The 12,098-nt window shown below is 44.2% G+C and overlaps 1 protein-coding gene across 4 annotated transcripts in view; it reads left to right on the top strand.

Annotated features, from left to right (window-relative positions):
- EPN2 (epsin 2) overlaps positions 1-8,471 on the top strand; it is a 43,511-nt gene extending 35,040 nt beyond the window's left edge. For 3 of the 4 annotated variants that reach the window (XM_071815369.1, XM_065850304.2, XM_071815367.1), the window contains 3 exons: positions 1,292-1,384; positions 2,320-2,535; positions 4,344-8,471. In XM_071815369.1, coding sequence (XP_071671470.1) covers positions 1,292-1,384; positions 2,320-2,535; positions 4,344-4,672 — 638 coding nt within the window. In that variant the 3' untranslated portion in view covers positions 4,673-8,471. The remainder of the gene's footprint in view (positions 1-1,291; positions 1,385-2,319; positions 2,536-4,343) is intronic. The other variant, XM_071815368.1, reaches the window with a different exon arrangement.
- The last annotated feature ends 3,627 nt before the right edge of the window (positions 8,472-12,098 follow it).

The raw sequence follows: 12,098 nt of genomic DNA, 5'->3' as shown, positions 1-12,098 counted from the left end.
AGGACTTAATTTCTGGAAATGAATGATACTCTAATTTTACCTTTCATCATGATAAATAGCTCTGCAGGTGGATGTCTCTGCAGAGGCAGATTGACAGGTTGAGCAGCTCCTTGCTCTGCGGAGATGTTTAGAGGTGCAAATGAAGGTTTGTTCCTTCAGATGGAGGGTGTGAAACTGTCCCTCAGCCCTTGTGTAGCAAGATACAGCAGGTGCTAATGTAATTGTCTATTTATGCTCTGTAACTAATGCAGCCTCGATGGGTCTTAATACCTGGTATTTTGCGTGTTGGCACCGTGGCTAAATGCATCCTAAATGCGTTTTCTGCGAGTTGTTCATCGTGATAAATAATAAAAAAAGGAGTCTGAGTACTGCAAAAAGTTGTCTAATCAGCTTTTCGCTGGGCAAAGGGCAAAAACTGGATCATTACAAGAATGGTTCTTTAACTATGGCAGGTCTTTGTTCTTGAGAAGAAGTATTGTTGTTACATACAGTCTTCACTCCTTCTCTTGGGTTTTTGTCTCTTTATGCTCTTTATGGAACTAAGTCTGCATGTTCATTTGCTGGAAATGTGTTGAAGGTTAAAACGAAGTTAGAAAAACATTAATACCAAAAAAGAGCAAACTTTAAAGCTTTTCAGGAGTGCGAGTGCTGTTCATTTAGGTGTGGTTTTTCTTCCTCCATTTTGAGGTACAGGTGTATCCACATTCTGAAAATGTTACGTTCTCATTTGTTGCAAACTATGCGCAAGTTCTGGTGCTTTAGCTAACGGGGCCTCACCCTCTCTACCTGGCGTAGATAACCTTTGCTGTTGCATTCCTGCTCCTTTTAACTTGGGAAGCGTAACTCAAATCATCACTTAATTTATAGCAATGATACTTTTGTCTCTGGACCTGTATTCAGAACTGTGTTTTACTTGAGGGCTGCTTAACACACTTTATAGTTTAGGCTCTAAATTTGTCGCCGTTCTCCTTTTCCGCAGCAATGTATTGTTTATACATCTGTCTAGTGCAGACACACAGTGCAAACCCAGCATGCTAAGGTGATTCAAAAGCACATCGCTCTGAATTAGTTGGCTAATACTGTCAGAAAGGACGATTTTGTGACATTATCCTAGTCCTGGGGAAGAGTAGGAGCACTCGAGCAGATCTGAACTGCTGTCCTGGAACCTGACAGGGCGACTTCTTGGTGACATGGATGGATTAGAAATGACTTTCAGTAGGACCAGGTGTGTGATGCATCCAGAGATCTGTAAATGACAGACAAATGACAACAGTCTTGTTGTTTTGAACAGGAAGTACATCTTTTGACCTCTTCAGTAATTTGAATGGTACAGTTAAAGATGATTTTTCTGAATTTGACACACTTCGAACTTCCAAAAAGCCAGGTATGAATCAAATTCTTAGCATGCGGACAGTCTGGGTGATAGTCTCAGCAACAAATGTCTCTATTCTTAAATTTGATTAAAATAAATAAAATTGACTTTTGCAAAGGCAAAGATTAAAGCTGGTGGTAATGCAGCATTAAAAGCTTGTTGTTAAAATTTTGGCCTGTGCATGAACTTATGGGGAATCGGCCTTTTGCATTGTAAGCTATAGAATTTCACTCTGTAACCTTTCATGGCATTGACCCAGAAATTTGTTTGAGTTCTAAATTTACAACTCCAGCATGTTTGGAGTATGGCTCATGCTCAGAGAGTCAAACAGAACAATGTTGACTGCATTTCTCGAATGTGTACGTTCTAGTGTGTAACAACAGTAAGATGATGAGCAAATGCACTTCTACAAATGCTTTATTTTTTATTTGGTCTTTAGTCAGGAAAATAAAAACTGCCAGACCTTAACCCGTGAGTGCTTAGATACTGTGTACTTTCAGGATGGTTCTACCTGAAAGAGTGGTGACTAATTCAAAGCTGGGCTGGGCTACTTTATCACAAAAGGGAAGGCCTGGGCAGAATCTCCCTAGGAAGGGTGCAACAGTGGCACAGTGCAAGGGCAGGAGCCAAGGCTTTGGAATATTTTTTTCCTTGGAAACCCTTAGTCCCATCGGTTGCAGCGTAGTTGTGAGAATATTCATCAGGGAAAATCAGGTAGTGCCTTCAGTAGAGCGCTGCAACTCTAACTGTAGCTTCTTCATGCTCTTCTAAAGAACATTTATCTGCTTGCGTGCTATAAGGGTGTAACATGTACTGAAACATTTAAATCTGACTAATACAAACATTAGATTTTAAAACATTTCTGTTGTCAGAGACTTCCGGGTTTTCTTTGCTTGACTATGTAGATTAATGAGATAAGTTTTGTTTTTCTCTTTGTGTTGTTTCAGCTGAATCAGGTTCCACTTTGCCATCTCAGCATAGCGGTACCACAAGTCCTGATCTCTTTGATTCCCAACACTCAAGCGCAACATCAGGCAAACAAAGTGCAGCTCGGAAAACCCCCGAGTCTTTTTTGGGTCCCAACGCTGCTTTGGTGAACCTGGATTCACTGGTGTCTAAGCCACCGCAACCGGTTACTTCACTGAATCCATTCTTGGCGCCAGGTCTGTTTCTGCACGTTCCTATAGTTTTCTAGTTTAGCTTTCCCTTTCTATAGGAAAATTCTACATAACTCAGTCCTATTTGATGTAACATAAGCTGGTATTGGCTTATTTTTTTTGATTACTTAAGCCAACAGATCATGACAGAGAGCATAGAGTCATAGAATGTCCTGAGTTGGAAGGGACCCACCAGGATGATTGAGTCATCCTGTCCCTGCGCAGGACAACCCCACAGTTCACACCATGTGTCTGAGAACGTTCTCCAGTCTCTTCTTGAACACTGTCAGGCTTGGGACTGTGACACCTCCCTGGGGAGCCTGTTCCAGTGTCCAGCACCCTCTGGGTGAAGAACATTTTCCTCCTGTCCAACCTGAACCTCTCCTGAGAGCAGGAGGGGGAGTTACCATGATTTCAAGGCAAACTGCCGACTCCGAGCACACAGAGTTTCTTCTCTTGCATCTGCAGCTGATCTGTTGGCTGAGCTTTGTTCAAGAAATTTTTCTTCCACTTTTACATTTACTTTCTTCAAATGATCTGTGTTAGAACGCTTTGGGTTATTCAGAATGGCTGAGGTAAAGCCGATTGATTGTCAGAACAGGTAAGATGCGAATGTGCACCACCAGGAATCCTTCGAAAGGGTAATAAGGGGCAGGCTCTTGTGGGAGCAGGGTGGGAATTGCCCTTTTTTGTGCTACAGCAGGCACAGAATCTGACAACAGCCTGAGCTTCAGGTTGTAAACTCTGCAGTGTCGTCTAGTGGGTTGCTGGTTAGGCTGTCTTTAGGCTACCGTGATAAACTAGTTCTGATCAAAACACACTCTCTGTGTATTTTGGAAAAAAAAATGGGCTGTTGCAGTTCTCCTGTAAATTGGCCCCTGTTAGAAGTGAGTCTTTACTCAGAGTAGACTTGGATGGTGACACTAAACACATGGAAGGTATATCTATTTTTTAAAAGCTATTCATATGCAGTGAAACTTCTCTGTGAGGCTAGTATGGTGAAATACTTTAAAATGCTATTCAGTATTTATTTTCTTCACTCTTCCAATGGAAAAAACTTGACAGTTTATTAAACTCCTTGGGTAGGAAAAAAACAGTAATTCTGAACAGCCTTGGCAGTGTTTAGCAAGAGGAAGTCTGTGTATCTGCCATTACCGGTTACTACAAAAAGTTTATGAGGGGTCACTGGGCCATCCAAATAACGCTATACGTATATGGTAAAAGGAATTTGTAGTGTTGGCAGCAGCCCAAAGGACCTCAAACGCTGGGAAAGTTATTCGCTGCTTTTTCTAGCACCGCTGTAATTCGGAAACAACTTGTTTACTTTATGAATTATTGTCAAAACTCGGTGCCAGAAACATGTACAGCTTCTAAATGGAGTTGACTGGGCGAGATCTTGAAGTAAATGCACAGATCTGCAGAAGCCAGATTGCAGTAAAGGAGTGTGGAGAGCCTGCAGTTCTCTTCTGTAATGCAAATTTTAAGTAGCATTTTGAAAAAATAAGTAGCGATGTGGGTGTCACGGTTAGGCATGTTCCAGGTAACCACATTTAGATCCTCTCTCTCCTGTGACTACTATCAGGAGCGGAAACTTGGTCATCAAAGGGCTGTTTTGTGGCCTTGGTAGGTTGAAGGAAACAGACTGTACGTGCGCACCAGCGCAGCCCCAGTTTGCTGAATGACACCCATGCAGGTTTCTCCACAGGGTGTTTTGGGGATGGACAGAAGGTGTGTTCTTTGAGAGAAAAGACCATCTCCAATCCCTCGTGTTCATGGAGGTGCCATCTCTTTCCCCTTTCTTCTCTCCAAACCAGGTGCCGCTACAGCACCGACTCCAATCAACCCCTTCCAGGTGAATCAGCCTCAGCCGCTCACTCTGAACCAGATGAGAGCGAGTCCCGTGATGGGAACCAGCCCTTCTTTCAGTGCCGTGCCACCGATGAGCATGGAGCCGATACCTCTGTCTTCCATGGCCCCCGTGCCAGTGGGAATGGCGCCGATACCAGCGATGGGCACGCTAACGAGGATGGGCCAGGGGCTGAACGTGAGCATTGCAGGATCAATGACCCAACCTCTCCACAGTACGGGAATCCCGCCGTCAGCCTCCCAGGCTACAAATACAACTAACCCTTTTCTCCTATAAAGACCCAATTAAAGGAACTTTTCTTTTCATAGTGTTTCCAGGCTGAAGTCTTTACAGCGCGATGAACGTGGCCTGTGTGGACTGAACGGTGTGTAAGAGACTTGGAAGTAGATTTGCAGTTTACAGTTATGATCTTTGAAGAGTTGTCTCTACTTACCAGTTAATCTAAATCTAGTCTTTGCTACAGATGGTACCTTACTTTGGCTTGTTGAGCATTACGTGAAATGTTCAGACTTTTCACCAAAGTTAGATTCTGCCCATTTTGTTACTTTGTTAATCATTTCAATACACTTTCTAGGGAGAACCTGGCATTTTAAACTCCAGTTGGCCATTTTGTAGATGTCAGATGATGTGCTGGATCCTGAAATTACTCTATACCTGCATTTGTCACTTCCTATGCCCGTACGATAGACCTGAGATTCAGAGTGCTAGTGAATGTTTTGCACATACCTACACACAGTTCTAGACTGTTGGTTCACCCATAGTCCTTACTCTTAGAAGAGAACGATTCGGAGGGCCCAGGCGGCTGGTTTTTATGCATTAAACATTGCAACGCAAAAATCGCACTGCTTTCCTATCAGAGGTTTGACCGAGAAAGCAAGCTTGTCTCAAAAAGGACAAAAAAAACCAAAAAAAAAACAACAAAAAAAGAGAAAAACGTAAAAACACAGATTAAAAAAAAAAAACCCAAGAACATTCTCAAGTTGTCGAGTATAACGTGTGCTGTTGTATGCGGTGTTGAATTTGTACACTACTCTCTAAGGACTCCCGAGGAACTCTCTGTGAGTGGCATGCTGCACTCGTGCTGAGTGAGTGTCCTGCTCTGTGCTTGTCCAGTACCAGCTTCGTTTGGAAGTTTTCATGTGTATTTTGTTTTTATTTGACTTACAATGTGAGTTGGAAGAGGAGAAAAAAAAAATACAGCGGGACAACTTTGGATTCAGTTTCAACGGGGCAAGCTTTAAAACTAATTCAGGCTTAACCTTGCTATATGCAGTTATTCTTGTATACTTTTGCACATATTTTGTTTAGTACAGTTTCATATTTGAGTTTGCAGAGTTACCTAATAGTCCTTTTTTTGCTAATTTTTATAATGTGGTTCTTATTTAACTGTCTGGTTTTGATAGATTTATCCAGTCTGGCTGAAAAATTAAGATATTGGCAAATGTCATTTTTATGGTTTTAATGCCCTCTTATTTATGGTTTTAGCTCTTTGTTTCTGTAAAGAGAGTTTAAAAGGGAAGATTAACACTAAAATATTTACTTTTAAATGAAGTATTCATAATGCAAATCAAAACAAATTCTCGTGACTAATTATTTTTAGATTAATTGAATTTGAGCATAACGTGATTTAAGACTACATTAAAAAGAACAAACACTAAAGTCGCCTTTCCCTTGATTTGTTCCCGTTTTCCGACTGCCAAAACGGACAGACCTTCAGCCTTTATGAAGATCACAAGAGAGGCTGTTTTTTCCTTGTAATACTTCTTGAGATGTTAAAAATTCTCATGTACAAACACGACTCATTCATTTTCTTGACTAATTTTTCTTAATGAAAGGTGCGCTCCACGTTATTAACAGGTTCCATTTGCAACTATTAATTGTAAGCTCGACTTAGACGGTTTAACTTGCATGTCTGGACTCATCAGCACTAAATCGCGCTCAGGTTTTGGGCGGCGTTTCTGGGGGAAACTCAGTCTTTTCGGGGACGTTGGAGCAGCGCTGGAGCTCGGCCCATGGAAAGGGACGTCCCAGAGCTCGCTCCTGCCTCGGGGGCATCTCCTCAATGAACTGATGCATCTTGGTGGCCTTTCCATAATTAGGAGGGGAAAACAAATACAAAACAAAGCTGAAATAAATTGCCAGAGTTGTGTGTTGTGATGAAATGATGCTGTGTGGGACTGTGCCAGCCCCGAGTCGTGTGGGCTGGCGAAGGTGGAAGGGACCGGGTTCTATCTTGTGGTGGGCAGGGGAGGCTGGAAGACTATCAAATCTAGGGTACAATCACAGGTTTGTAGCTGTGTAGGTCAGTGTAGCTCTGTTAGTACGCGGAATGCTAAACGTGTGGATGTTTCTATGCAGATTGTTCGATCCTCTTGACCGCTGTTGAATTTGCAAGTAGGATTCGGAATGTTCATCTGCTCTTGTTTTTATAAAGGAGGAAGGAGAATTGCTGTCCACACCCAGTATGTCTTTAAAAACAAAACAAAAAACCATTCATGTTGCCTTTCAGAGTAAGGAAAAATACCTTTTTTTTGTTGTTGTTGAAGTTATTGAGAAGTGTAGACCAGGAAGGGTGTGATACTTGCAGAATGGGGGGGAAAGTGCTTTCCAATTGATCTGTGGCAAGATTTATTGTTCATTATTTTTCCAGTTTAATTTTATCAACAGTGGAGTTGAAGTCACTTGATGTTTTTTCCCTTAGTCTGTCACCCGAATGCATTTGCAACAGTTAGATGGGGCATTGTCTGTTCAGCCAAAAAGTTCTGACCGCATCCTCTCGTTGAACACTAGAAAACTGTTATTGGAGGCAAGATGGGGTTTGTTTAGTAAGTATTTAAAATTATAAAGTCATCTACAGTTCAGAGTCACCATGAATCGATATAAACATGCTGTAGGTCTGGTAGGGAGCCCGAGCTTAATGAAACTGCTGAATGGCAAATTGTTGCTTTTACCAAGCCACTTCTTTAAGAGCTGTATTACTTTGACATTATAAATATATATATATATATATATATAGATGTATATCGCACAATAAGCCATGACAGGGCACTCTGAAGAGCGATCAGCCCAGCCTGTGGTCTGGGAAGCATTAGGCTGCGGACTAACCAGGCCGAGATTCCCAGCCTAACCTGGGGCTTGCGGCAGGACCCGAGTTTAAGAGGAGAAGCGGCTGTTTTGGTAGATCCGCTGGGTTCCTGGGTTGGAGCCGCGGTGGTGATGCTGAGCGGTGGTTTCTGTCCTGGCCAGGGGGAGCGTCAGTCGTGCCCAGAGTGGTCCATCTCTTTTTGCGATAATTTAACTGCTCTCCAGGATAATTCTTCCTCCCTCCTCGCCCTCCCGTGCGGATCCCATCGCGTCCGCTCTGGCGTATCGCTCCAAATGCGTTTCCCTCTTTCCCCTTCTTTTCTCACTTGCAAATATTCAAAGTGCTTTTAATTTTTAAAAATGTTAGTATCCCGAAATAGCCTTACTGGTCAAATTGACCGAAGAGAAAGTGTTAAATATTTTGTAAAAAAAAAAATTAAAAAAAAAAAATCTTGGCATAATTTTAAACCCAAAATAAGCTCAGTTATTTATTCAGTTTTATACTATATAGAAACTAAACTACATTGAGGGGTCAGGGAAGGAAAACCATGGTGGGTTGTGGTGTTTACAGTCTTTTTGAAGTCCCGTAGCTAAGACAACTATTGTTATCCATCCTCCCTTTTGCTGTTACAGTTTCTAATGTGTACTGTATGTATTAATATTGCACAAATTGTGGAGAAATCTATGGTTTATTTTTCACAGCAGAATCTCACAAGACTTGCTTCCTTTACAAGTGTTAAAATTTAAATATTTACCAAACTGTTTTCATAATACTGGGAGCTGGCTGCTTTTTATGAATTTGTGCTGACTATTGACATTATTTACTGTATAAATAATTTATCATTTGTACTATTGTATCATAATGTCTGTATCTTTGTGTCATTTTTTCCCAAGTGATGTCACGAACGTGATATTTAATAACGCCATCAGAACAGTGGAAAGACAAGGGGTTTGTAGGTGACTGGTCAGAATTAAAATTGTATTGCTTATATTCCAGCCGTGTTGCTTTTTCAAGACTCTGTGTAGCGTTTATATCCCACTCCAAAATCTGTCACTGCCGTGCTTGAGTTAGATTTCAAGAAAGCTGATGGGTTGATTGCTGTGATTTAAGGTTTGTGCTACGAGTCCGAGGTGTGAGGAGAAATCCGGCCGTTGCGGAGGGTGATGCTGCTTGTACGTTGGTGATGTGATTTCTTTGCGTTCATCGCTTTCCTGGGGCAGGCCTTGCTCTTGCTGTGAGAAAGGAGAGTTTCTTATAAATCACTTAAATCGGAATCCGTTGAGACCTTACTAACTCAATAAAAATGCAGACTTGTGTTGCAGGTGGCTGAATTGCTTCTTTAAACCACATTACTCTTTTAAACGGCGCTTCTGGAGGGATGACCAAGCACCATCTCGGTGGAGGCTTCCGTGGTTATGGCAAGACAGAAACCTGGGCAAGGTCTGACTTCCAAAGGTGTCGCTCGTGGAACGAGGGTTGGGGGACTGTGACAAAACTGACTTTTTGAGTCCTTGTTCCCGTTTTTGCAGTAGTTGGGTCTTGCCCTTCCCGCAGCCGTGGCTCTGCCCCCTGCACGGAGCCTGGCTCCGGCTGGGAAGTGATTGCAGCCACTAATTCTGGATGGTTTAATTGGAAGGTACTTCATTAGCAGGCTGTTTCCAGAGCTACCTCTCCAGAGCCCATCCAGCTTTCCTGCAGTTATTGGGTTTTGCTGCCAATCAGACTCATCACTAATCACACCCTTAATGCTGAAACTGCAGTAATGCTCGAGACCTGACCATCGGAAAGGCGGCCATGGGGAAAACAACAACCATCAGTTTTGGTTTGGGTGGGTGGTACAGAGCTGGCTGGGGGTGTTTGTAAACCCACCATCCCGGTTACGTGAGGCCAACTCCAGTCAGCTCTTCTGATTTATTTTGCTTCTGTGTTTGAGCTGGTAAAGAAAACAGAAAAACCTCCTTTACCACCCTGGTACCTGGTGCTTTTTGTGCCTCTCATTTTTACAGAGGATGCTGTTTGCTCCTGTGCTTTTCTGTGCGTGTTTATTGCTCCTTTGGCCGGTCTCTTTTTCTGTGCGATTGGTACTTCTGCGCTGTCTCTGGCCTCTAGAAATTGCCCATTATTAAAATAAAGCTGCTTGCTACAGGAAAGATTTAGGAAGGGGAACTTGTGTGATGACTCTGTAATGAGAAGGAGCTGAACGGTGTAGACTGTTGAAGCCAAGGGGTCGCTGGAGGGAGCCTGAGCTGATAAAGCTTCTCCTGAGAGATCTGAGCCTTCCTCTGCCCTTGGGCCCGGGTTTCCTCCTCCTCTGGCTGAAGCGAGCTGGAATCTGCTTTTTGCAGAGGAAAAGGGCTATCTGGATAGAGGGTTATCTAGAGGCTTGCGCTCATCCGCCCCGGTGTTGCCAAAGGTTTCTGCTGAACACGTACGTTGCCATTGCCTCCTGTTTGCGCTGGGCCGAGTGGTGCAATTCTGCTTTTCCGCTCGTTTTCATTGAACTGTGAGAAAATGGTTTGGCTTTGGCAAGACTTCTGCAGCTGCCTGCAATCTACGTTTCGGAGAACAGACATGATTTATACAGCCCTTCACGTTTAAAACTTCCGTTTTTCTTTTAAAGTTGGCTGTTATCTGCCTTCCAAGTAATCTCTTCCCAGACTTGTGAGTTGGGACCCGAGTGAACGTGATTTTTGTGAAGGAAGGAGTTTGGTTGGGAGCTCTGGATTCTAAACAGCAGAGAGCTGGTGTTGTACGCTGTGCAGCGACCCTGTCTCTTCATGTTTTACTGTCGATCGATCGTACCCTGTAATTGTGGAGGACTTGAGGTTTCAGAGAGTGGAAGTTCCCTTTGGTGTTTCAGACATCCTGCCAGTTGCCCATTAGGGCGGTTCATTGGTAGCAGTCTGGAGATCGATAGGGGGTTGGCATCCTACCAGTGCAACACAACTCAGAGCTCTGCAGAGGCTGAAATAGTGAATTACGGATGGGGGAGTGGGGAGATACCTTTTGGAGAGCCTGGATTGAGTAGTGAGACCTTCAGATATGTGGTAAATATATTTTTGAGGAGATTAGGGGAAATCTGTCCTTTCCCCAGGGGGATGGGGCAGGGAAGTGGTGCAAACTTTAGTCCTGAGCAAACCGGTGACCAGCAGAATCCTTAGCTGTGATGTGTATTGAAATGCTGGTAAAAAATACCATTGAAGTGCAAAATACTCATAAAGCACCTGAACATCTTCCCGACCACCAGAGTGGCTGTGGGGTGCGGGGACTCGTAGCACATCCACATCCTGCCAGGCCTGGGTGAAGTGCTGGGGGTGCAGGTATTAAAAACTCATCGTGGCTGTTCAACACTTCTAAATCAACCTGGACACGTTACCTGATCTAATCCCAACACTTGTGCCACTGGTTGAGCAACTGCGTTCCTGTTCTCGGGTGGAAGAAAATCGATGCCATTTCCAGTAGCAGGAACGCAGCAGTAGTAAAGGTGGAGCTTGTCTTCTCAGCTGCCCGCCTGCTGCTGCCTGACGCGAAATCCCTCTGGGCCTCGAGTGCTGCCGGCTTTGCGGTTCCATTGCTGAAATACATGCTGGGAGATCCTCACAAGCAGGTACAGCAGCGTGGGCTTGAGCGCTGTTTAAACAGATCGGATCTGAGCTCAATCCAGCCAGGCGGGGGCTAAGGTGGAAAATAATGAGACGCCTTCCTTGTGCCCCCCAGGGTGGGAACATGGAACCCGTGAAAATCCGGCAGTGGGATCCATGTTCTTCGTGGAGGGCTTTTTTCCTGGGGAATGAAATATTTCTTTTGGTTTAAGCAAGCTGAAGGGAACCAGCTCTGCCTTGGTGTAACAGCACATATGGCCCAGGAGGCCGTGGGCTGGCTGGGGTTGTGTTGGGTGACGGCAGTGGGTTTTCATTTCTTTTTTTAATGTCTCCATTAGCAAGTCTAGCACTAAATGTAGTGATATTCTCCAAGGTGAATTTGGGTACTTAAATATCTTGACCTGAATAGAGGTATAAAAATAGAAGCCTACAGCAGTTTGATGCTTCTGCTGATCTTCCCTCTGAAGGAAGGGACGCTGAATCACCCGCACCCTGTTGGGAAAGGGGGTTGTGTTGCACCCTCGCTTCTCTGCAGCTCCCTCCTGAGGTTCAAGCCTGTTTTTGATGACCAAAGGATGGTTTCTCAGTGGATTTGTGCCCCAACCATGGGCAGGCATTGGAAAGTTATCTCAAGCCCAGCGCGGGTAATCCGCTGTCCTTGTGTGAAATGGAGAAATAAACTCAGAGTATACATTAATTTGGCAGCTTCTCTTCTTGTGCTCCGCAGCCTGTGTTAATGCTGCAGCGGAGGGTGCCGGCTGCTCTCTGCAGCCTGGCGGGAGCTGTGGGTTTGTGGTTTTCTTTTCCTGTGCTCTGAATGTGGAGGTTGTTTCTGGGTTTGCAACACCCACGAGTGGTTCAGCTCTTGGGGTTTGAGCTCCTCCATGTTTGCTCCCCAGCTGGTGGGAAGAGCCTCGGGGATCCCCTGTGCAGTGAACACCCTGGGGATGATCGGCCCTTGCAGGAACGCAGACCACGCGGTTGTTGCTCAGCTCTTTGCTGTGATCCTGCTCGG

The sequence above is a fragment of the Patagioenas fasciata genome, chromosome 15 (assembly GCF_037038585.1).
Source record: "Patagioenas fasciata isolate bPatFas1 chromosome 15, bPatFas1.hap1, whole genome shotgun sequence".
NCBI classification, from domain to species: domain Eukaryota; kingdom Metazoa; phylum Chordata; class Aves; order Columbiformes; family Columbidae; genus Patagioenas; species Patagioenas fasciata.
The sequence above is the reverse complement of the archived record's forward strand: the minus strand, read 5'-3'. Positions and strand labels throughout refer to the sequence as shown.